This window comes from Eulemur rufifrons, chromosome 28 (genome assembly GCF_041146395.1).
Source record: "Eulemur rufifrons isolate Redbay chromosome 28, OSU_ERuf_1, whole genome shotgun sequence".
NCBI classification, from domain to species: domain Eukaryota; kingdom Metazoa; phylum Chordata; class Mammalia; order Primates; family Lemuridae; genus Eulemur; species Eulemur rufifrons.
The window spans coordinates 19,475,803-19,500,662 of NC_091010.1; the positions used below are offsets into that span (position 1 = coordinate 19,475,803).

General features: G+C 55.5%; 1 protein-coding gene across 1 annotated transcript in view; it reads left to right on the forward strand.

The window, feature by feature from the left end:
• Positions 1-1,042: 1,042 nt before the first annotated feature.
• Positions 1,043-24,860, forward strand: part of SLC29A3 (solute carrier family 29 member 3) — a 39,681-nt gene continuing 15,863 nt past the window's right edge. The window contains exons 1-3 of the mRNA XM_069460257.1: positions 1,043-1,054; positions 4,164-4,462; positions 23,961-24,043. Coding sequence (XP_069316358.1) covers position 1,054; positions 4,164-4,462; positions 23,961-24,043 — 383 coding nt within the window. The 5' untranslated portion in view covers positions 1,043-1,053. The remainder of the gene's footprint in view (positions 1,055-4,163; positions 4,463-23,960; positions 24,044-24,860) is intronic.

The window sequence follows — 24,860 nt, forward strand, 5'->3', positions numbered from 1 at the left end:
CGCTGCTGTTCCCTAAACTTGCCTGCTGGGGGAGCTTGTTAAATAGATCTATTTTGGAGCCCCAGCCCGGACCCACTGAATAACGACTGCATTCATTTCATCATGTATGTATTGAACATTTATCATGTGCCCAGTGCTGAGTGAGAAAGAACAAGCAAGGTAGCTGAAGCCCCACCCGCAGGGAGCAGCATTCTGGAGGGGCCTGGAAACTGGGTGTGAGCCCCGGGGCCTTTGTGATCAGGCCAGTGTTTGCGGGATGCTGGTGATAAGACGAGATGCTGTGGGATCCAGTGGGACGCTCCGACAACCCGTCCACACTACCACGGGCACGGCCTCGAGGGGCACGGCGGCTCCTCTGAGCCCTGGGTGGCCACTGCAAAGACCAGGACCGATGGCCGTAGATCTTCCTGCGCTGTCGAGTCATCCAGATGCCTGCCGCTTGGGCCAGGCGGGACCAGGGGTCAGGAAGGTTCCCGCTTTCTTACCGAGAGTACACAGCAGCGTTACGTCCAGGGGCCCGAGGGCAGGGTGCAAGTTCTGGGTCTCCTGAAAATAGCCGCCTGGCCTGGGAGGCCCGGCTCAGCCTGGGGGTGAGCCCTGTTCCACCGCTAGAGAAGGGGATCAGGGAGCCATGGGGGGTGCATCTGGAGGGGCGCCTCTACAGGGCACTGGGGGCGAGCTGAGAGCTCCTCAGGCTCCTGGGGCGAAGGCTGCGGGAGCTGGAGGAGAGGGCTGAGCCACTCCTGGGTGGAGAAGCAGCGGCCGCAGCACCCGGGAGGCCCGGCTTCACCGCGCACCCCACCGCAGGCGCGGGTGCCTCCCTTTCCCCACCTGTGAAATGGGCGCATGCTGCCCCCGCCCAGCGCAAGACGGGGAGGTGACATCGGCGCGCAGGGGGAAGACAAAAGGCGACCAGCGAGCTAGCGGAGCGGGAAGCGCGGCCGGGGCGGGGCGGGGCAGGGCGGGCCGGGGGAGGAGCCGGGCCTGCGGGCCGCCGAGCCCGACTGGCAGTGGCCGTGCGCCCGGAGGCAGCGGCGGCGGCGCGGCGGCGACAGTAAGTGCGGGCTCTCCCGGCTCCGGCTGCCCCCTGCCCTGGGCTCCCAGCGGCTCCTTCTCGGGCCCCTCGGGGCTTCCGCGGGAGCCGCAGGACCCCAGCCCCTCCACGGCGCCTCCGAGGTGGCGCTTCTCGCTGTGTGCCTCTCCAGCGTCCCTCCTCTCCCTCGCTGCTCTCTACCTCCACCTTCTCCCCCAGATTCTCTCCCCTCCTCCCTGAGACTGGACCTCACCGCTTGGATGTGGGGGCCTGAGTATGTTCAAGTCAGCCCAAAGTATCCGGAAGGTGGATGACTCGGTCCACATTAGGAAGCCCCAGGCTGGGGGTGTCTGTGGCCTCTGGGTGATGCCCTGTGCTTCCCAGCTGTGCTTTCCCTAGGTTAGCTTCACCGGCTCCCTACCCCCATTTCACAGATCGGGACATCGAGGCACAGAGTGGAGATTGACTTAGCCAAAGTCAGAAACCTCTTGGAACCAGCACCCAGGCTTCCCCGGCCAGATGGTGTTTTACGGTGGCCTCAGAGCCCACTAGTTTCTGCCTGTTTGTGCGGGGGGGGGGGGGGGGGGGGAGGGGGGCTGCCCCTTGCTCCGTGTCACCCATGGAGGGAGCTGGGCCAAGCCTATGGCGGAGGACTACACTCCAGGCCACAGCCAGCTGTCTTGGGGAAGCTTGAGCTCTTCCTTGCCTTTCTTTTTCTTTCTTTTTCTTTCTTTTTTTAATCCAAAATCCAGCCGCTAGCTTTTATAAAGACTAATACGACTTTGCTCACTCCAGTGCCCTGGCCTGTGACCCGGGTTAGAGAAAATTCCTGGCTCCTTCTTCCGAAGCTCAGTCAAGGCTGAGTGGTTCTCAACAAATAGATGCCAAGAGCTGAGAAGGGGCCCTGGCCAGGTGTGGTCCTGAGTGACCCAGGGCTTGGCCCCTGCACCCACCCCCATAGCTGGAGCCTCTGGGAAGAACCACTTGCCAGTTCTCTGTTGTCCTGTATGGGTCATGATTATGATTTATACTTTTAAACGCTAATTTTATAAGTGTGTGTGTGCGTGTGTGTGCACGTGCTGTCTGGTTAGCTTGTGAACACTGGTCTCCGCGTGGATGGAGGCTGGGAAGGGAGTTTAAAATAGACTTGCTGACTGGATGCTCTGGCTTGGGCATCCGGCAGCCTCCCGCCTGCTGGCTCCGGGGTGCGTGCCGCCCTGGTGGGGAGGATGTCCTGGTCGTACAGAGTCCACTCATTCAGCAAACATTGACAGGCAGCCCTACATTGCTGCCTTTGCCTCTGCCCACGGCTCACCGGCGTCCAGGCCTGCAGGAAGGGTATCTGTGCTTGGAACCAGCAGACACGGGTTCACACTCCCAGCTGGTCCGCCGAGGAGCCGGGCAAGGGCCCCAGACTGCTTAGCAGTGTAATTTCACTCTTGCTATCTGGTAGCTCTGTGACCTTGGGCGAGTTACCCAACCTTTCTGAACTCAGACCCCTCATCTTGAAATGGGTCATAGAGTAGTAGCACCTAACGTGTTAGGCTGTTGTCAAGCTCAGGTCCGACCTATGCCAACCACAGACCTTGGCATGTGTTAGTACTGGACTTAATTTTAGTTATTGGGGAATTCTTTCTATTTGAATGTGGGACAAAGCAAGGCCTCAGTCTTTCCATCTGAAAAAAGGGGCCAATAATTTCTGCCCTGTCTAATGGCAAGGGATGCTATCAGGTTCTCCTGAGATAGTAGATAAGGTTCTGCACCCATATGAGGGTGTGTTCCCATCCTATCAGGAAGAAAGGTCCCGTTGTTGAGTAAGGCTCAGCCTCCTATAGGAGCCGAGATGCATGTATTTGTTGATTTATTGGGTAGGGAGGAAGCTACTGCAGATGTGACTCCGGAGTATCCCACCCTCAGCATTATGGAAATATTTCCCATTTATCAAGCTGCTGCCATACCCCAGGTGCTATCTGGAGCATAGAAGTGGGCATGCTACTTCACAGCCAAATTCGGCAGTCAGCCAGCCAGGCGACAAGCCCAGGATGCCGGGGAAGATGCTGACGTTTGTTCAACAGCTGCTACAGGTCAGGCATTGCCAGCCAGTGCTGTTGCATAACCATTGTAAGAAAAGGCTTCCCTGGGTTTCTAATTGGGGAAATCGAGGCTCAGAAGCCTGGTAACTTTGCCCAAGGCCATGTAGGAAATAGTTGCTGGCAGCCCAGAGTCCTCAGTTTGTGTTAGGTGCCACCACGGATCGGGAGTGGCTGTCTCCTGGGGTGAGCCCCAGGCAGGAGCTGCAAACCCAGGCTTGGCCGATTTCCCAGCCCATGACCTTCCAGTCTTTGGACCTCTCTTTCCCCACAAAGGGAACAAGGGAAAAGAGGCCCCACGCTGGGTTTGGAGACAACTCTAGACACCATCAGCTTTTTAAAAATTATTGTTTAATTTGGATGCTTTTATTTTTATTTATAATTTTAATTATCTTTGAACAGGTAATAAATTCACATGTTTCAAAATTCAGAAGGCACAGATGAGTACGCAGTGCAGCCCCCCCATCCCAGGCTCCCTCCTCAGAGGCAACCACTGTTAGAGGTTTCTCATGCATCCTTCCAGAGCTGCTCTGTGCACATACGAATACATATGTGTGTAGATTCTCCCCTCCCCACTTTTTTTTACATAAATAGTAGCATATTTACACCCTATCCTGCTCCTTACTTTTTTTACATAAAGTTGAAAAGAGCTTAGAGGTCATTCTTGGCCCATCAAAAGTCCTAATTCCCTTTCCTATGGCTGTATAGAATTTGAATGCCTTTAGACCACGTCTCAGGCCCCACTATGACACAGTGTTCTACACCTAGCCTATCCCTCATGTTTATGCTGCCTCCATTGCTATTTCCTGGTACGGGTGACCTCTGGGTCACTTATAGTTCTGACATCCTGTCCTTCAAGTCCGATTTTTGTCTTTCTCCCTGATCCTTAAAAATGATGTTCTCCAACCAGTCTTTGGTGGCTTTGTGGACCCCAGGGTGTAGAGGTATAGTCATTTTGTGGGATAGGTGAGTCCCCAGCTGTCCCCAGCCTCAGTTTCAGCTCACCTGCCCTGTCTCTGTTTCCCTCCCTGCCCCAATAGTGGCCATTGTCCCTGAGGATGACTTTCATCACAGTTCAAACTCCACCTACAGAAGCGCAAGCAGCTCTCTCGGAGCTGAGCAGGAGGCCCTGCTCGGGAGGCAGCGGGACTGCCTGCCGCCTGGCCTGCAGAGGCCCGAGGACCGCTTCAACGCCACCTACATCATCTTCTTCAGCCTGGGCGTTGGCACCTTGCTGCCATGGAGCTTCTTCATCACTGCCAAGGAGTACTGGATGTTCAAACTCAGCAATTCCTCCAGCCCGGCTACAGGGAAGGACTCTGAGGGCTCAGACATCCTGGTAAGGGCATGTTTCTCCCTCGAAGCAGGTGGGAGCAAGCAGCTGTACAGGTGGGCTGTACTTGGGTGCACCATCCCGGGGAGGTTTGCAGCATGCTGAGATTATGGTGTGGATTAGGAAGCTGTGTGGAGCGTAGTAGAAAGAACTCCATTCAGTTCTAAGTGCTTTGTGTTGTGTATGAGGCCTCCCGCCTCGAGTGCCAGGGGAGGATGGGGACGGATGAGTCACAATCCCAGCCTTCATATTGCTTACTATTTAACATGGGAAGAAGACACAAATGATGGTTCTGTGCACTGTAGTGTGGTAAATCCAAGAATCCAGAGTCCATGCCTCCAGGGGTTTGAAGGTGTGGATTTAATACTATTAAGTTCAGCTGTGAGTTACAGAAAATTCTGAAAGAGTAGTAGCTGAAACAAGGTGGAAGGTCTTTTTTCTCCCTCATTAAGTCCCGTAGGGCCTGCCCGGGGCTGGTATAATGGTCTATGGTGTCAGGAACCCAGTTGCTTCACCACGTGTGGCTTTTACATCCAAGGCCACCTCACAGTCCAAGATAGCTGTCGGAGCTCCAGCCATTACATCAGTAGGCAGAAGAGAGGAAGGAAAGGCCTGTCACCTAAGAACACTTCCTGGAAGTAACGCACATGGCTCTGCTTACATTTCACTGGTCAGTGCTCAGTCATGTGACCACATCAGCGGCAAAGGAGGCTGGGAAATGGGGTCTTTCGATGTAGTTTTCTCCCAGAGAGCCACATGCCGGCTAAAATGCGAGGTTCTGTAGTTACGGCAGACTGGGGAACATAAATTCTTGGGGATAAGTAGTGTGGTCACCAGGGGAGAGGTTGCCATGACTCAAAGTGGGTAGACTTGAAGAATGTGGAGGAGAAATTCCAGCTAGAAGAAAAAGGCTGGGCAGAGGCAGGATGGGAGGGAAGTTCAGGTGTGTGGGTGGCACAGCCTTTGGTTTTGCTGCGTGTGAGGCACAAGCAAGAGAGAAATAAGGCTTGAAATCACGGCCGGGCCTTGAAGTCATTGCCTGGGCCTTGAATGTCAGGGTGAGGAGGCTGAACTGCGTGTGGTTGACAGGCTGCTCCCTTTGCCAATGACTTTTCCAAGGTGGGGGTGGCGGGGGAAGAGTGTTAAAGAGAACGTTATTCTGACACTTGTTAAAACAGTAAGGAGAAAACGCTGTTTAAGAGACATTGTAGGCTGGGCGCGGTGGCTTACGCCTGTAATCCTAGCACTCTGGGAGGCCGAGGTGGGTGGATCGTTTGAGCTCAGGAGTTCGAAACCAGCCTGAGCAAGAGCGAGACCCCGTCTCTACTAAAAATAGAAAGAAATTATATGGACAGCTAAAAATATATATAGAAAAAATTAGCCGGGCATGGTGGCTCATGCCTATAGTCCCAGCTACTCGGGAGGCTGAGGCAGAAGGATCGCTTGAGGCCCGGAGTTTGAGGTTGCTGTGAGCTGGGCTGACACCACGGCACTCGCACAGACAACAGAGTGAGACTCTGTCTCAAAAAAAAAAAAAAAAGAGAGAGAGACATTGTAGTAGGGGAGGGAGATGGAGATGGAGCTCAGCTCTGAATGGGGATTTACAGCCAAGGAGCAGGGTGGGGGTCAGTGGAGAGAAATTAGCAAGAGGCAGCTTGGGGGTGGTGGTTCTTGCTGAACTGGCCTAACAGGATTCTTGCTGAAAGCAGGCCAAGGCCTCACACAGTTGACTCTTAGACAACATGGGTTTGACCTGCGCAAATTCACTCATATGCAGATGTTTTTCAACAAACAAGTATCAAAAATACAGTATTCGAGGGATGCAAAACCTGTGCCTATGGAGGGCCGACTTTTCGTATACTCAGGTTCTGTGGGGCCGACTGCGGGACTTGAGCATGCTCAGATTTTGGTATATGTGGGGGGCCCTGGAGCCAGTTCCCCGTGTATAGGAGAGAGGACTATACGTCAAAGGTGGGGGACAAGGAACTTGATCAGATGTCAAGGGCGGGGGATTCTGGCTAATCTGACTTAGCAGGATTCTTTGCTAAGACTGGGTTGGGCAGGCTGCAGACAGGCTGGGAGGGGTCAGGGCCAAGGTCGAGGCCTTGCTGAGAAGAGGGCTCAGAGGAGCCTGACTGAAGTTTTGTTCAAGGAGAGTCTCTGTCAGGAGCCTCAGTTTCTGCAGCTGACCCAGGATGGGGTGTTGCCTGCCACCCTGGCTGTGCCCCTCTTCTCCAGGGGTGCCTCAGGGACAAGAAGCGAGTGTGCTAGCAGACCCCGCTGTACCCCTCACGTGGCCCAGGAGGTGGCTCACCACTGATTCCCTGAAAAGCACCTTGGACATCCCTGGCCTAACCCCAGGGACCTCTCCTCAATTCTGTGGGTATGAGTCAGACACACCGAATGAGGCATCTCTTATTGCCTGTCTCCAGGACTCTCCTGTGGCTACACATCGGAACCACCCAGGGAGCTTCTTAAGAAATACCAATCCAGGCTGGGCTTCCCAGCACTTTGGGAGGCCAAGGTGGGACGATCGCTTAAGCCCAGGAGTTCGAGGCTGCAGTGAGCTGTGATTGTGCCATTGCACTCCAGCCTGGGCAACAGAGCAAGATCCTGTCTCTAAAAAAAAAATTAAAAATGCCATTCCAGGCCACACCCCAAGGATTCTGATTCAATTAGTCTGAAGGGGGTGGGGGCATTGGTGGTTTTGACCCTTGCGAGGGCCTTCTCTGTTAACAGAGGAATTCGTAGCTGCCTCCAGGGGCCGCAGCAGTGGAGTACAAACCATTTCTGTAGCTGGAGAAGTACCACAGGAATGCAGTGTAGCAGCTGAGAGCCTTGCCACTCAAGGTGTGGTCCTTGGACCGGTGGCATCCCCCGGATCTCTTAGTGACGTCAGGATCTGCATGTTACCAAGAACCTCAGGTGTCTGGCAGGCACAGTCGAGTTTGGGCACCACCGTCCAGGTGCTCTATAAACACTACTATTGTAATTATCGTTTGAGGGGTGGGGCCCACGCTCCTAAGTGCATGCGGATCTGTGTATTTCCAGAGGCACTGGCTCAGCTGGGTGCTTTATGATCCACCTTTATTTACCAGTGACTCAAGCGTCCCAGCTTTCTGCTGGCCTCTGTAAATCACCCAGCCCATTGGGCCTCCCCCAGAAGATCCCTGCCTGTCTCGGCCAGCGCGTGTGCACCTGTCCACCTCCTCTGTCCACCGCCTGGGCCCGGGGGCAGGCTGCCTCGGGAGGGAGGGAGGCCCAGGCCAGTCGCTGGGAGCCGTGAGCGGCTCCCCCCGCAAGGCCATCCCTTCCCAGCTGCAGGCACTTAGCATTCCAGGCCCTGCTGCAATGCTTTATTGCCTCTCCGAGTGCTGGCAGGTGCGGATGTAGTACCTGCGGCTGCCCGGAGCTCCTGGCTCTTGGCATCGGAGATGAGAGACCTGTCACCCCTCGATTCATGGGCTGGGTTTGGGAAACAAGCATGCTGGGGCGTTTCTGCATTTTGCGGGCCATTTTTCTTTGCCTCGTTCCTCATTCCTGCCACCCACCTCCCCAGCTCTTTCCCCCTCTTCCTGGCTTCCCTGGGAGAGGTGGCTGGTCTGCCCTGTCACCTGAGGGCAGCTTTGGGGGAAGGAGGGGAAGAGTTGGATGGGTCTGTCTCTAGTCATTACCTGCGACTCAATTAGCTGTGGGTCTGGATGTTTAGTTCTTTTCTGTTCTTTCCTTTGAATGTTTTCCAGGGATGGATACCATTTGTTGGGGAGTTTGACCCAGTAGCAATGTTTACCCGGACACCTCCCCCCCAAATTATGTCATTTTCAAGGTTATTCCCTTCTACCTGGACACATTTTGGGATGGTTTGGAAAGCATCCTGCCTGCCGTGCCCTCTCGTCTCTGTTCTCTGGAATAGGAACCTTAAATAAAGCCACCACAGGTCTGTTGGCCCAGGGCCCAAAACTTAGAGCACGAACGGGGAAGTTGATGTGAAAAGATGGCGCAGGGGAGCCACAACAGCCGCCAGTTCCTGAGCCGACTCTGAGCCCGCCAAGCTGGCGGGCGGTGCTGACACATTGTCTCTCATTAACCCTGCAAGGCAGATCTTAGTAACCCTTTTCTTCAGTCAAAAAGCCAGAGGCTCAGAAAGGTTAAGTAACCTGCCCAAAATCACACAGCGGGGAAGGGCTACAGAGAATTTCACAGGGCATTGAGGTGGATAGATGATTACTGATTACAAAATTGGAAACATACTCAGAGAGTGGTGAGTAGGCGACTGTCCTGAAGACCGGGCCGCCCCACATCCTGACTCCACGAACACCAGCTTCCTCCTATGGAGAGCCTGCCCTTAGTCTGGCCTGCTTTTCTAGCCTGAAAGCCCAGGCGCTGGCTGGGGGGAGATGCTACTCTTGGCATTTTCCTTGCGTTATCCCATTTAGCCCTCCAGCACCCCCGTAAGGCAGGAACTGTTATCATCCACCACAACAGGTGAGGATGCCTCCCCCACTAGTGAATACAGCTCTCTTACTGTACATCCCTAGATGTGCCCCCAGAATGTAGTAGCACATAATAAATATTTTTTGTATTAGTTATCGAATGGCTCCATACACCAATCCAAGTGATGGCATGGCTCTGCAAGGAAACAGAAGAAGATCTAGGGGTCACAGTGGCTACCTTGAAAGGAATTTTGCTCTTTCAGCTGGCCTGGCACAGATAGGAAGTGAGGTTCCTGCTGTAGGGAAGGAAGCCAGGTTAGCTTGGTTCAGCAAGTGGGTGGCCTGGGCATCCCCTCCCCTAATTTACAACCCGTTGGTCCTGGCCCAATCCCTCCGCCCTCCAAAGAAGCAGGATAGCATAACTTGGGCGCTGTCCTTACGACTAAGGGCAGGCATCCCAGTCCAGGGAGGAAGGTTAAAAGGAGTGAGGAAGAAATAGTTTGAAGAAGAGGAAACCAGATGACAGGTTATCAGAGGTCTTGGCAATGACCTGCTGACTTTACCGAATCCCTGCCACGCATCCCGAACCCACCCACCACTTGACCCAGCATTTTCTTTCATCCACAGGATGTCCTGGTGAGTTAAGTACTGTCAACCCCAGTTTCCAAATGGGGAAACTGAAGCTCGTGGGTTTTAGGCTACTGACCCAAGATCAGTGACAGCTGGGATTTGGACCACTTTGGAGGTCGGCAGAGGCCACGCTTGTACCCAGCACTCTCTCTGACCAGTCCACCCGCCTCGGTATTCTCTGCCCTGGCTGCACCCTGGGGTCACCTGCCCCACCACCCAGTTCTAATCCAGTCCAAGGAGGGGCCTGGGCACAAGCATTTTAAGTTCTCCAGATGAGGCTAAGATGCAGCCAGGTAAGAGCCCAGTAAAAGGTTACCACATCAGGGGTAAAAGCAGCTGTTCTCTGCCTCTACCAGAGCACCTGTTAAATGGGCTTAGGCTACATCATGATAGACTAAGGTGAGCCTTCTGGAAGAACTTCCTGCAGTGCAAGTCGTCACACCTGGCAGTTGAGGGAAGTTTCCTCCTTGTAGGGTTAGGGCAGGAAGTCCAAGGAATTGGCCTAGTCCACCTCAGAGTGGGGGGCTCCTCACGGGACCTTACAAACATAGGTAGGTGGCTAAAGGGTTTGGCGCTCGTACATGCTGTCGCTTGAGCGGGTGCCTTCCCCCAGCCCGCAGTCCTGCGCCGGCCAGTGATGGCCCCTGGGGGCCTTCGCCCTCCCTCTGGGTAAATGCTGCCCTTTCCCGGGCCTGGGGAGCCAAGTGGAGGTGGTTAGGGGACTGGAGGGCTCCGTAGCTGCCTTCCTCTTCCTTCCCATTTCCCAGCCTCCTGGAAAAGGAGCAGCAGGGCCTCAAGGTGGGTGTCTTAGTACCTGGGGTGTCTTAGTACCACAAAGCAAGAGCAAGTCAGCCATGACAGCGTAAGAGAGGCAGTCCTGGCCTCTGCTCCTCCAGGCCGCCGCATCGCAGCCCGGTCCTGGCCAGCCGGTGACCTCTCTGTGCTGTGTTGGGAGCCGAGTTACCTGCTCCGGGAGCTTTGAGAGTCCGGGGTCATCTGTTTCTTATAAGCTCCACCCTGGGAGAAAGCTGGGTCTGTTCTGTCTCACGGGACCACAGGGTAGCTTGGAGGAACGTGGATTTGGCAGCAGAAGGACTCTAGTCCTGGCAGTGCCCTCCCCTGCTGTGGGGCTTGGGAGCAGGCTCTGTGGCCCTGAGCCCTCTGCCCGCAGACCCCCTGGCAGCATTCACGCAGCGCTGCAGGTGCGGGGAGGGAGGGAAGTCTGACAGTCACTGCACAGCTCCTCCACGGCAGCTGCTGTGCGAGGTCCTCGCTGAACCCCAACATTCCCTGCCTTTACTAAGCTCTTACCATGGGCAGCCACTGGGCTAAGGGCACTGATGTGTTCATTAACGCAATGATATTTATTATTCAGCCTACTGTGTGCCAGAGGCTTTATTTTCATGATCTCTTTTGGTCCTTACTATCGCCCAAAGACATAGGTATTAATGTATTATACCCATTTGACGGAGAAGGAAACCATGGCTGAAAAAGTTTGAGTCATTTGCTTCCAGGTGCAAGGTCAGTGACAACTGGGACTCAGACCTGGGCCCTCTGAGCCCATGTTGTCCACGCTCTTAACCCCTGTGCTTTATGTCAGCATTTTCAAATGTTTTCAAACTTCTTTTGACCACAATCAATATTTCACCTGGCAAGACATCCGTGTCTATAATGGAAAAAAGTTCTCCATGAAGCAGCACCTACGCTCAAAAAAAGAAAACCTATCTGGATGCAGTTTTCAAGGAGGAGCAAGTGATCAATCAACAGGGGCAGTGCTGGTTGCAGCCATGTAGGGTGAGAATGGAGAGTTTGCCCTTGGGTTTGACCTTGTGCGGGTCCTTGGTGACCTTGGGGAACGGCACCGTGGTTGGGGGGCAGAAGCTGGAGCAGAGGCTGCGAGAGAGCATGGCGGGGGCAGGGGGGAGAGACAGTGGAAATGACAAACCTAGGGGACTATCTCAAGGAATTTTGCTTTAAATGGGAACAGGGCAATGAGGCAAGAGATGCAGGGAGCTGTGGTCAAGGAGGGTGAGAATTTTCTCTTCTTTTATTTTTACGAGGGGAGAAATAGCAGGCGGCTTCTGTGCCGAAGCGAGTGATCCAGCAGAGAGTGGGAAACGGGTGAGGAGGAAGAGGGAGCCCAGCTGAGCGAGGTCCGTGAGCAGGCCAGAGGGCTCGGGAGCACCGAGGAGGCAGGTTCCAGAATAGGATGCAGACAGCGCACCTTTAGTGATAGAGAGGAAGGCAGCAAAAGATTAAATAGAATAAAATAAAACTCTGGCTGTGACCCATCAAATGGATTTCATATCCTTTAATGGGCTGCAAGCTGTAATTTGAAAAGCCCTGCTCTGCCTGATTGGCTCTAACCTCCTAGCCATCCATGAGGATGCATTATGTCCTCACTCTACGGAGCAGGAAAGTGAAGACGCTAAGTGACGTGCTGGTGCTGTGTCGATACTAGGACGAGTGGGGGCTGCACCCCAGCATCAGAGTTCCTGGGGTGTTTGCCAAATGCCCAGACCCCCAGACCCTGCCCTGCTGACTGCATCCCCCGAGGCGGCCCCGATGTGGCCAGCCGGCAGGGGAGCAGTTATCCAGGACCCCTCCGTGTCACCGGCTGCTGCTGGAGGAGCGGGCACTGTTCTGGACGTGGACCACCTTGGTGCTCGAGTAGGCAGATCTTAGTGCCACTCAGATCTCTCTCCAAATCGAAAAGGTGTTTAGACTCCCTTTGGCAACCTACTTTTTAAGAGCAGAATTCCAGAGAGTGGTGCTGGGTGAAACTCCCCTCCCCCCACCATAAAAGCGCATTAAGGCAGGATTTAGGGTGAGCTTTGTCACCCCAGAGAAGGAGCTGGGGGTGGTCTGGGAGCCAGGCAGGGTGGGAGGGGCCCCAGGCGTCCTGCCACAGGGTGTGGGCGAGTGGCTGCCAGTCGCTTGGGCTGACATGGGTGGCTGCTCTAAACCATTTTTTAAAAATTAGAACCAAAAGTGAGTCATTTTTTTTTATTCCCTTGTCCACCCTCTGATTCTAACTGCACACCCAGCCAGGGTGCCTTTCCCAGTAAATATACCTGTGATGGCTTTTTGTTCTGTTTTTAACTCTTCCTGCATCCTTCCAAGGGGGAGAAAAAGCCCAGCTCGAAACGCTACCAGTCATGCCTTTGGTGGCCTCGGCTTCTCTGCTTATTTTCTCCCACGTGCTCACGACCCCCTGGCCCCACCCGCGCCGTGTTCCCTGGCCCTCCGGGCTAGCGACTTGCCTTCCATTTCATTTCTTCCTAAACGCGTCCTTAGAATCCAGAGGCGATTTCCTCGACAAATTAGAAGATGCCCCGGACCTTAGGTGTCCAAGCGTCTCTTTAACGTGATTGATTGATCACCATGAATACCCAGAGAGCAGGGCCCACGTTAGAGTCTCCACTGAGAAGCCCAGCGCCTTCACTGCAGGAGGTCAGTCTGGGACGGGTCCCTTGCTGGCCTCCTGCGGGTCCTCGCTGGCTGTGTATGTCCCTGTAGCCTGCTGTTTCAGCCCTCGAGCACCTCCAAAGGGAAGCAGCCTCCCCAAGGCGGAAACGGCACATTGTTGAGGAAGTGCCTGCTGGGGCTGAGGACTCCTCTTCCTGGTGGTCCCCGGGATTTCTTCTGCAGAGAGTGGCTGGAGCACCCCCAGACCACCTCCTCATTTTCGCCACGTCACAGGGCATGGCCCGTGTCCCCGGTTGTCAGTCTTGTGCTGCTGATGCATGGGGATCTTCTGGGGGCTACAGAAACTGTCAGGCGAGGGCTGTGTGGGTAGGTGGGGAGTTTTCTTGGAAGGCTTTCTTCCTCCTTTCCCCGGCCACGTGGCAGAGGTCAGGCTGCAAAAGAGGAAGGACAGGCTGGCCTGGGTTTCAGCAGTGAATGAGCCTCGAATCAGCTCATCCTCCGGGACCTCAGAGTCACTTGTGCATGGGTTTCCGAGACTCCCTGTTTCTCTGGTCCTCCCCCTGTGTCTGAGCCTCCTCTGCCTATTATGTCTCCAGCCTGAGGATGAGTAGAATGAAAATGAAAGAGGCCAGCTTGCCCCAGGTTAGGGGCCTAGGGAAAGTTTGGCAAAGGAAGGGCGTGTAAGAGTTGAGAGAAATGATGTTTCCATTTTCTTTGCTCACCCTGCATGGCAGAAGAACCCTGGGACTCAAGAGAGCTGACTTCTGTTTCTGACTGTTTCGTGCTTGCTGGGCGATTTGAGGCTCTGTTTCCTTCTTTAAGAAATGAGGAGGTTAGACTGCGGAGATTGGAGTGGCCAACTTTTTCTGCAAAGGGCCCCATAGTAAATATTTTAGGCCCCGCAATCTCTGTTTGCCACTCAGCTCTACCCTTGACAATATGTGAACAAATGGGCGTGACCCCAGGGCAGGGTTCCAGCATTTACAAAAAGGCTGTGGGCAGATTTGGCCCAAGGGCTGTCCTTTGCCTACCCCTGGTCTTGGGACACTCCCTTACGGTCCCTTCCCTTGCTGGTGTTCTGTTACAGAGGTACCTACCCTGCTTAATTTTTCTTCAAAGCACTTGTCATTGCCTGGCGTGTTATCTGTTTGTTTATGCTGGCTGTCTCCTTGACTACACCAGCAGTTTCATGAAGGCGGGAACTTGAGCCAGATCTCCCATGTCTAGAATATCTAGTGAGCTAAATGAACGTTTGTAGAAGGATTCCCCCGTGTCCATACGATCTGGTGAGCTAAGTGAGTATCTGCGGAAAGATGAATTCATCTCTAAGTGTTTGTGGAAGGGCTGTCATGTCCGTGCTAGGTGGGGTGGACGGGAGGAAGACCTGCCTCGTAGGACTGTATGCCGTGGTCCCGCATTCGGGGGGTTTGGAATCTCACTGTGGAGTTTCCCATGGTGGAGTGGTTATTTTGCCCAGAATGCTCCGATCACACCAGAGCAGACTCGCTCTCCCTGCCTGGTCAGCAGCATACCCTGCCCAAGTGTGCCCTGTCCCTCTAATTCTCCCCCGCATGGCCGTCACCCCAGCCTCAGCCTGTCGGGCCCGTGGGCATCCCCTGCCATCCATTCTCCATGGAGCCCTGCAGAGGCGATCTCTTTAAGACATAAGCAGATACAAGACACGGCCAGTGTACCAGATAAACGGGCCTGAGCTCTGGGGACAGAGGCCTGGGTTTAAGCTGTGTGACTTTGGGCAAGTTACCTGACCTCTCTGAGCCTCAGTTTCCTCATCTGGAACATGAATCTCCCCTCAGAGGGGTGCATGAGGTAAAGAATGCTCAGAACAGCAGAGCATGGGGAGGAATGGCCCAGGGAATGCACGCTGGTACCAGGTTTCTCAGCTGCTTCGAGTCCTGCAGTGGCTCCCATTGCCCTCCCACCACAGCCTGCCTGGGCCCCGGCCTCACGTCCTGCTCCCCCTCCCCATCCATACTCCACGCTCACCCCCATGGCTGCTTGAACACACCCAACTCATTCCTGCCTCAGGGCCAACAATACGCTGTTCCCTCCGTCCAGAATGCTTTTCCCCTCACACAGCTTATCCTGTGGGTCTCAGCCCAAACATCTGCTTTTAAGAGGCGTCTCTCACTACCCTTGCCAACATCAGTCTCCCCCGTTAGGTTCTAGTTTAGCCAATTATTTGGTTTTACTTTTTATTGCATTTATCCTAACTTGCAGTGTTTCCCTCCAATTGCCGTCGACTCACTTTTTGGCCTCCGTCGCTGGAGCTCTGGTGCCCCCAGCCCGGCGCACACTGGGCACACGAAGGTGCTCAGCCGTTAGTTGTCCAATAAGTGATTGAGCGCCAGAAGGTCAACCGCCATGCACTTTTGGGTGAATAAATGAACGGACGAATGAGCAGCCACTGCCACCTGCCCACCCCTCCGCTCAGTCCACCCACCCACTCTGTGCCCAGCCCCGAAGGTACCGTTTGCTGCTCAGCAGCCCCCCGGAGGCCCTAGTCCCTTCTGAAACAAACCCCTCATTGGCCTGCTGCCCGAGACCCTCCCGAGCCTCCCTCGGCTTCCCTCGCCTACACAGGCCCCATCGCCTAACCACACTGGAGCCCCCAGTGTGTCCTGAAAAGGGGCCGGAGGCGGGGGACGGTGCGCCGAGGTGCTGGGTGGGGGTGCTGGAGGCAGGGCTCCAGGGAGAAGAGGGCGCAGCGCTGGACCTGCCAGGAGGCAGATGAGGTGGCGCAAGGGTGGCCGGGCCCAGGGAGGAGCTTGAGCAAAGGCGGGAGGGAGGTGGGAGCTGGGGGCGCGGCTGGGCCCAGGGTGGGCAGGGGGGCGCGTGCAGGCATTGGGCGGGAATGCGAGTCACAGTCAGGTGATGGGGAGACGGGGCCAGCAGATGGGATTGGCCTGGGGTGAGGGCGAAGGAGGAAGCAAAGAAACTTTTGGGCTGAGAAAGGGGGGGGTGCGCATGGGGCCGTGGGAGGGGTTGCTGGGGGTCTTCCTTGAAGGCCTTCGATTTGGGACTGTGACCGAAGGCGGGGAGGAAACTAAGGATGGCGCTCAGGAGGCGCCTCAGGGTGGCAGAGCCAGAGGTGGACTGAGAAGATGGGGGTGGCTTTGGGACTCCAAGGAGGGGCACGCTGGGGGGCGGTGTGTGGGTTTCTCGTGGCTGCCGTCACCAAGTACCGCAGACTAGGGGACTAAGAAGCAAGGGTCGAGGGAAGAATCTTCCTTGCTTCTTCCAGCCTCTGGGGGCTCCCAGCGATCCGCGGCACCCTTGGCTTGTGGCAGTGTCACTGCAGTCTCTGCCTCCGTCCGGGTGTGGCCTGTCCTCCTCTTAGACAGGCACCCGTCCTTGCATTTGGGGTTCATCCTACTCCAGTGTGATCCCATCTTAGTTACTATATCTGCAAAGACCCTGTTTCCAAGTAAGGTCGCACTCTGAGGTCTGGGTAGGCACGAATCCAGCCCGCTATAGACGGGGTGGCGTGCGGCACCAGGAGTGTGAGGACCAGGCCTTGGTTGTGGCAGGCTGCAAGGAGGCCCCTGGGGTCCCTTTGAGGAAACGTTTCTCCAGGGCAGTGAGCAGGACGAGGGAGGCCCGGCAGTGTGGACGACGTTTTCAGGAAGTCTGGAGTGGAGGAAAGGAGGGGCCCTGTGGCTGGAGGAAGCAGAGTCCGAATGGTTTTGGTTTTTTTAGCCAAAGGGAAACCTAAAAGAGCCTCTTGGCCATCAGAGAAGGAGCCACCAGCAGTGAAGGAGAGAGGAAATGCAGGCAGGAAAGGTGAGAATTAGTGGTGCGAGTCTCCTACAAGTCAGCTCAGGCTGGAGGAAGAGCTCGGGGAGGGGAGAGGTCTGCTCTAGAAAGTCACACAGGGGAGGGAAGGTGGGGAAGCTCATTCCAGAAGACTCGGAACTTTGCTTATTTTCTGGCAGAGATTCCAAAGGAGGTATGAGAAAGGATCGAGGCTGGGAGGGCCTCCGAGGCTCAGCGAGCGAGAAGCACAGCGGCTCCCGTGAGCCAAGGCCGGGGCCGGTGTGGGTGCTGCGTGCAAAGGTCTGATGGGGGCTCCCCATCCCTAGGGTGGCTACAGTGGCTTAGTGTGTCTGGTCAGCATTTTTCCAGGGCTCACCTATGTGATTCCGACCACCGCTTTCTTCTGTCCTCAGGCCCCTGGCCACCCCACCCAGCCTAGGATCTCTGTGGCCCCTGCTCCCTGTCCAGCCAGCCCTCCCAGCCAACCACGCCCGGGGCCACACGCTCATTAACTCGTCCAGGCAAGTGCCCCAAACATAGGGCCTTGGGACCCGCAGAAGGGACACCAGCCCTGCCCCTGATGGGGACACCTGCCCTCTCTGCTCACCTCCCAGCCTGCTCAGGAATGATCTTAGCTGATGCCCAGGGTGAGGGCACCTTCCCTGCAACGTCCCAGGCCACGGAACTTGGCGATCCGAAGGCAGCGAGCTTGCAGTGGCAAACTATTCTTGGCTCAAGCCTGCTCGCTGCTGCTAATTTCATGCCCCTGTGATCCAGGTAACGCTCTGCTGCCTTGAGCTGCCACCCCCAGGCTTGAATCGCGTTTCCTCGCCCCACAGGAGCCCAGCTGCCTCTGCCGCCACGTTCTGGAGGTGGGGGCTGCGCAGAGCTGCCTCGCAGAAGCCGCGCGGTGGCACGGGCATCGGGTCTGCCGCAGCTCGTGACTAATTTGCTGCACTTATTTCAAAGTGCCCAAATGGCATTCAGGGGAGAGGAAGCTTAACCAGGGCCTGCCAGAGATAAACGGGCTCATTTCGGGGCCTCCCTGCCTGAAGAAACCTCTTTACCTGGACTCTGAGCCCAGAATTAAATTCTTCCAGAAGAGATGCTTAGCACGGAGCCTCTCAGCGTGGCGGAGGAGAGAAAATGTTCCCCGTCGTAAAATGGGCCTCACATCTGGCCAGCTGGCTCCGGTGGGTTTTTAAATTGTGTTTGAAGAGTGTTTTCCCCTTTCCTGGTGTTCACAAACTGGGCCAGAGTGTGGCAGATGAAAATGAGTTTCCTTGTCACCAACACGAGTGACTCCAGTGCCCCAAGCCCAGGCCGGATATGCCTTGTCCATAGTGACCTGGCTTCTGGGGGGCAGCGGGTGCCTGGCACCCCTGGGCCAGGGTCTGTCCACAGGCTGGATTATAAGCCCCACCCCCACCCCAGCTTGCACGGCCGGGACAGAAGCTGGGAAGCCTGCCCGGTGCTTCCTGACCACACCGCCCTCTCCCACTGGTCTGCGCTCAGCTGCCGACCACGTCCATCTGTTTCGGGTGGCTGGCAGGTGGGGGCTTCTTTCTTAATCTTTTTTTTCTTTTTAACACTACTGCAATCCATGGGCCCGTGGAAATGCCCTGGGGTTTGGGCGGTGGGGGTTGAGAGAAGAGATAGCCCTTCTGCGCCGCCCACCCTGAAAGAAACATGTGTCTCGTTGATAGAACCTCAGATCCCAAGAGCTGGTACCTGCGTGCTGTTAGGAAGGCACGGTGGCTGCCAGTCCCGGCCACTGGGGCATCCTGATGACACGCTGCGGCCCCAGTGAGTGTTTGGGCTGGTGCGTTTTACCTTTGTAGAGTGATGACAAATATATCTCCACCTGGTCCCTGCCCCACCCTGCGTCCCAAGGTCCTGTCACCAGCATTGCCCAGGTGTGTGCCTCTGGGATTAGCCTCAGGCTGCTTCTCTGTAAAATGGGAGCGATTCCAGCTGTGCCGTGCCTTACAAGCTGTGGTGAGAGCACGCGGGCTGGGGTCTGTGCAGGCCACGTGTAAGCGGTTTTGCTCCTGGTCACAGTTAACTAGCATTCCGCAGGGCTTCGTCTCCCTCCCTGGGTTACCTGACGGGAGAGCTCTGATGTCACTGCCGCCGGGGTCTGGGGGCTTGCAGGGTGCAGGTGGAGATAGTGGAGCTCCGGGGAGACAGTGCAGCTCTGGGAGGTCAGATCAGACATTCAAGGGTTGGAGCTTTTCCTCTGTTCCTCAGCGCTGGGCCTTGCCCCACATGGTTTGGTTCGACAACTCAGAGTGGCGATTGACAGGCCTCTCTCATTAGCACCCCGGGGGACGGGTGCCTTGGCTGCCTGAGGTTCCCCCAGCCCTCGCCACCTCTCCCCCAGTCACATGCGTTGGGTGAGGTTTGTTTCAGCTCAGCAGATTCCTGTTTGTGCGAGGAAAGGCTCAGAGGTCGGTTGCAGCAAGTGGACTTGAGTTGGCGTCCTCGGTGTGCCTGTGCGCCTGCCATTACCTCCTGTTGGCACGCCCGTCTCTCTCCACCTCCGTGTCTGTGTGACACGCTCCCCCGATCTGTCCAGCTGTCCTCCTCCCGTCCTCCCAGCACACCGCGTGTCTGCTGTGCCCAGCTCCAGGTTCACACCCGACTCCCGAGGGCACGCAGGTGCCACAGCTTCTCCGTCATACCTGCCCAGCTGCCGGCACAGTGCGGGCACACACGGGCCTGCCATGGGATTGCCAGCCGGCCTCAGGGTCTCCTGCCTGGGGCCCGCCTGCTGGAGCAGGGAAACCTGCGTGGGGAGGCGTCATGGGCTCGTAGCACCTCTGCCCTGCATCCCCCTGCCTTCCTCCCCTGCCTTCCTGCCAGATCACCTGCATCTTTAACCTGCAGATCTGTAAGGCCCAAACTGACCCCCAGGGCCTGCGGGTTTTCAACAGGCTACGCAAACGGCTGTTGCACAGCTCTGAGGGGCGCCGTGCAAATCACAGCCCCCGGGGTTGTGCGAAGCACAGCCTCTGCTGTCCAACACCGTGGCCCGGTGCTGTCTCCCGCACAGTCCTCCATCCCTCCACTCCTCTGTGGCTGCAGCTGCCTTTGGGGTCCACCTGTTCACCTCTAAAAATGCAGATAATTTCAGGGAACCTGCTGGGACAAAGAGCTGTTTGAAGGAGCTCTCAGGAATCAGGCCCAAGTGGAGGTGAACTCTGTGTAAATGATCCCCAAACACTGATTCTGTGCAAGCCATCTGTTAACCGCATGGACATTACGGGTTGCTTTGGAGGGGGCAGTACTGTTACCATCCTAGTCACAAATGTGTTCAAAGGTTCTCACATTTCCTTAAGCAAAATGGGAGAAGGTCGCCCCAGCACCCCGTGGAAGCCAATGAGATGATCCCAGGAGGGCAGTGCCAGCTGCAGGGCCGCAACGCACAGTCAGGAGTGGAAGGCGGGACCTTCACTGCAGGGTCCCGTGCAGTAGTCCATCAGGGAGGGAAGAGGGAAGCGAGGCAGGGGTGGAGACAGCAAATTCAGGGAGCTACCCCGTGACTGAGCTGGCCACAGCCTTGCAACAAAGCACACGTGGGACGTCTCCAGGGAAGCCACATGGAGCCACCACATTTCAGAGCAGTCGCACAGGGACAGGAAAGGCAAGCGGTTTATCTGTTGGCTCCTTCTACCTCCTGCCTCTCATCGGTCAAAGTCCACCTCATGGGGCTTTGACCCCCCCCCCCCTTCCAGGAGTGTGACCTGACCCTTCTCACAACCACTGGCGCAGCCGGCAGTGCGTAGGCCCAGGGGTCTCTCACTGGCAGCTGACTCCTCTGGTGGCAGTGGCTTTGTGACAGGGAGTCACTGGAGGGGCAGGGTGAACAGGTCTGGAATGACACGTAAACTAAATCCAGTTTCCTGAAATCAGCACATGTTGGTGAGGAAGGGCCGGGGGACTGATGTGCCCATCGAGCGTAGCCTCTGTCCCCAAGTGGGCAAGCACACTGGTCTTCCTGTCCGGCAGGAAGTGGTGTCAGCTGTCCCTGCTTTTATCGAGGAACTGACTGTAAGTTGAAACAGGAAGGCTGCAATATTCAGCACAACCCTGATGAGCAGGAACCCAGCTACCTGAAACCCTCATGAATTGGGAGTCTGTTTTGGCATAACAAAATACTACAGACTTAGTGGCTTAAAACAACAGACATTTACCATCACAGTTCCTGGGGGCCAGGAATCTGGGCACACCCTTAGCTGCGTCTTCTGCTTGAATTCTCACAAGGATGTCATCTGAGGTCTCATCTGAGGCTCAGTTGGGGAAGGACCCCTTCCATGCTCACTTGAGTCGGGTTGTTGGCAGAATCCAGTTCCCTGTGGTCTAGGCCTGAGAGCTTTGGTTTACTGCTGGGTGTTGGCAGGAGAACGTCTTTGGTGACTTGGGGCCTCTGAGCCAGCAAGGGAGAAAAAGCGAGTCCAGCAGGGTGGCAGCGGCAGCCTCATATTATATGACATGGTCCTGTCCACCCGTCGCCTTTGCTCTGCTGTCTCGGTCGGAGCAGTCACAGGTCCCGCCCACACGCAGGGTAAGAGGACAGGGGACAGAGATCGTGGAGCATCTCAGAGTCTGCCCTACCACACCCCACTTCACTAGAACTTCCTCACAGGCAAAAGCAGCCAGTGATTGAATAACCCGCCACGTGTTTATATCAGGAATTAAGTTTTGTTTTTGTTAAATTCCACGGGCGGTGCTGAGGCAGCCCACGCCACGGCTCCTGATCTGTGCGGATAGGACAGCCCAGCCCCGCGTCCGTTCCCCCACTGCACGTTCTCTGTAAGGGAGAGACACGGGCCCAGTCAACAGAACGGGACTCAGAGTCTTATCCAGTTGTCAGTATTCAAAATGCATTTCAACATTAAAAAACACGTTTTTCTGCTTATATATCAACGAACCAGAGCATCCAGTTACCTGGAAAATCCTCACTCCTGGAACATTCAGGGGGCCTGAGCCGGCTCAAAGAAACAAAAACAGAGATCCCTCGTCCTTCATGACGGCCGGTCACAGATTGAGCGACCACTGAAGGAAGGGGCCTTGCTGGGGGCTTGGGCTGGGGTGGTCTCTTCCCACGGGCCTCTCTCCTTTGCTCCCCCTGCCCCGAGCCCACCCGCCTCACAGAGGCCCAGCCACTGTGGCAAGGTGTAATTGATGCCCCAGAGCAGTCCAGGCTGTGCTGAGCCCGTCAAGGCAGGAACAATGAGGTGCACCTCCAGGCGGGAGGCTATTTCTAAGGCTCATGGTTGATGGACCACACTAGCTGCGATTATCATTTTAATTGCCAGGCCTCCATGGCCCTCTATTCAGGGTGCAGATTTCAAAGACCACAAAACACTCTGCAGGCTTAAAAGGGGACGGTAGAACGGCCTGTGCCTCAGACTAAAAGGGGCCCAATACAACATCTTTCTTTCTTGGCCTCTAGGTTGCAATCACACTCTCCCAGAAAGGAGAACTCTGGCCCTCCCTTTCAGGTCAGACTCACATCCCACCTCCTCTGGGACCTTCCCCAAACCCATCTCATCCCATTCTCTCAAGCACCTAGCCTCCCCTCCCCCCACCCCGGCCGTGCCCTGACCTGGAACCTCCCGCAGGTCCTTTCTCGGATTTGGCAAACAGCACGGGATTCTCACGTTTTGTCTTGTGGTGTTTTGACCTGTTAAAAAAACCTTCACGTTCCATCTTACCCTCCCGGTGGGCCCCGCTGTGTTCCACACGGGCAGGAGCTACACCATGCTCGGTGGGTTCTTTGGACTTTGCCAAGTGCTTTGCACTGATCGTTCTTTGTGCTTGGCACGTTTGTACTCAAAATGTTTCCTCGGTTAACTTTCTGAAGCTATCCAGAGTGGGAGACTCACACAGCTTCTTTTTTTTTGCTTGTTTATTTGTTTATTTTTTTGTTGTTGAGACAGAGTCTCACTTTGTTGCCCAGGCTAGAGTGAGTGCCGTGGCGTCAGCCTAGCTCACAGCAACCTCAGACTCCTCGGCTTAAGCGATCCTCCTGTCTCAGCCTCCTGAGTAGCTGGGACTACAGGCATGCACCACCATGCCTGGCTAATTTTTTCTATATAGATTTTTAGTTGTCCATATAATGTCTTTCTATTTTTAGTAGAGACGGGGTCTCGCTCTTGCTCAGGCTGGTCTCGAACTCCTGACCTCGAGCAATCCACCCACCTCGGCCTCCCAGAGTGCTAGGATTACAGGCGTGAGTCACCGCGCCCGGCCTTGCTTGTTTATTTAGGGTTAAACAATATAATTTATATAAAGTCCTTGTATTTGGTACATGGTAAGTGCTGACTACACACAGGCTATTATTGTCACAGCTTCGAACCCGTCATGACCTACCTGGTTCATGGTTTGCCCGTGAACAATGACCAAAGCCAAGAGACATCAGCCCTTTGCAGCGCTGTGCTGTGTTTTGAAGACGGGTTATCAAGGGACACTGCACCCATGGTACAGTCCATCTCGTGAGTGGACGTTCTCCGGGTTTTGACGTACGCAGCTGCCACGCTGCTGCTTTCGCTGTGAGTTCCAGAACGTTATAATCAGGAAAGTCTTTTCCTTTCAGTGGCCTCATGCGCTCTCTTTCATATCCCTGAGCTGCTGCTGGGAAAATGCCCTTTTTCCACATTCCGGCCAGTCCAGGAGCCGTTTCCCAAGATGGCTTTGACCTTCTGTAGCTGCTCTATCGAGAGAGCAAATCCAGAGTCAGAACAAAGTTTCCGTCTAGGGAGCAGCGCCTGATGCATGTCTAAGAGGTTTTACTTGGTTGCAAGAACGTGAGAATATGGTTGGGTCATAAAAAAACCCATGTGGGTAATCCCGCCCTTGGGCACTGGGCCAAGGAGGCTGATGGGCAGAGGTTTTCTTCTCAGACACATGCTGGGTCCTGCCCCGTTGCCTCAGTCTGTGGGTGGCAGCCTGAGCTGCAGGGCATCAGGGCTCACTGTGGACAGGGACGATGTCCTTATGTCACAGCAGTTAGTACAACTGACATCAACAGCTGTTTGTTGAGTGACTGAGTGAGTGGTCTTAGGCTGGAGACAGGCTGGGACCGTGTCGTCCTGTGGTGGGCTTACTCACGGCTCCTAGGTGTCTGAAGACAGCAGGGAGAAGCCCCCCGAGAGGGGCTCTATCTCTGCTCTGGGGTGGGCCCTCGCCTCCATCCGGGTGACCTCGGCAGCCTCTCGCTTGTGTGCTTCCAGAACTACTTTGAGAGCTACCTTGCCGTCGCCTCCACCGTGCCCTCCGTGCTGTGCCTCCTGGCCAACTTCCTGCTTATCAACAGGTAGGCCGCCCTCCTCCACGGCCCCACCCTCGCCCCTTGCCTCCGAGATGCCCCCTCATCCACACCTGCTTTCTCTCTGCCTACTGTGATGGTGGCCACCAAAGTAGGAGGCAGACAGCTCAGACTTGTCCACAAAGATTGAGAGGGCAGACCATCTGCCTGGGGCCACTGCTGTGACATCGTGGCAGCAGCCAGTGGGAGGTGTGTGGGGATCCAGAGGACTTCGTCCCTCCTCTTCTCAGGGGAGCCTGTCTCAGTGGCTGCAAGGCCTGTGGCCCCGAATGGTGGCCTACTGTTCAGTGCTAAGCTGGTAACACCAGCTGATGGGTCAGCCACTCACAAAGGAGGTCAAGGGGGAATTTCTGACGTTGCATTGGTGAGGGCTAGGAGAGGCTCCATCTGGATGCACCGTGGAAGGAGTTATTTAGAAGCTAGCCAGGCGAATTAGCATGACCCCCAGGCCCCACTGGGTGACTGTTGCTGGTCATTCTCGATTTGAGTTTATGTGGACAACAGTCCTAGCCCCTTTGCCTGCACTTCCCCTGCGCTGCTGCTGAGTGATAACAGCGGTGGTTATGTTATGGTCCAGAAACCTGACCTCTCCTGGGCATGGCCTACTGAGACCTTAGATCCCTGATGGCAAATCTATTTTTCCCAGCTCTGGTCCATTTGTAGTGACTGCCAGACCTCTGGTTGAATAGGATTCAACTCTGGTTGAAGCAGGTCTGGCTTCAGGGAGTGTGCTGTGGTTGATTAGTGATGTCTGCTCTAGGTACAGGAGTAGAGAGGGTGGCACCAGTGCCTCCTGGGTACCAAG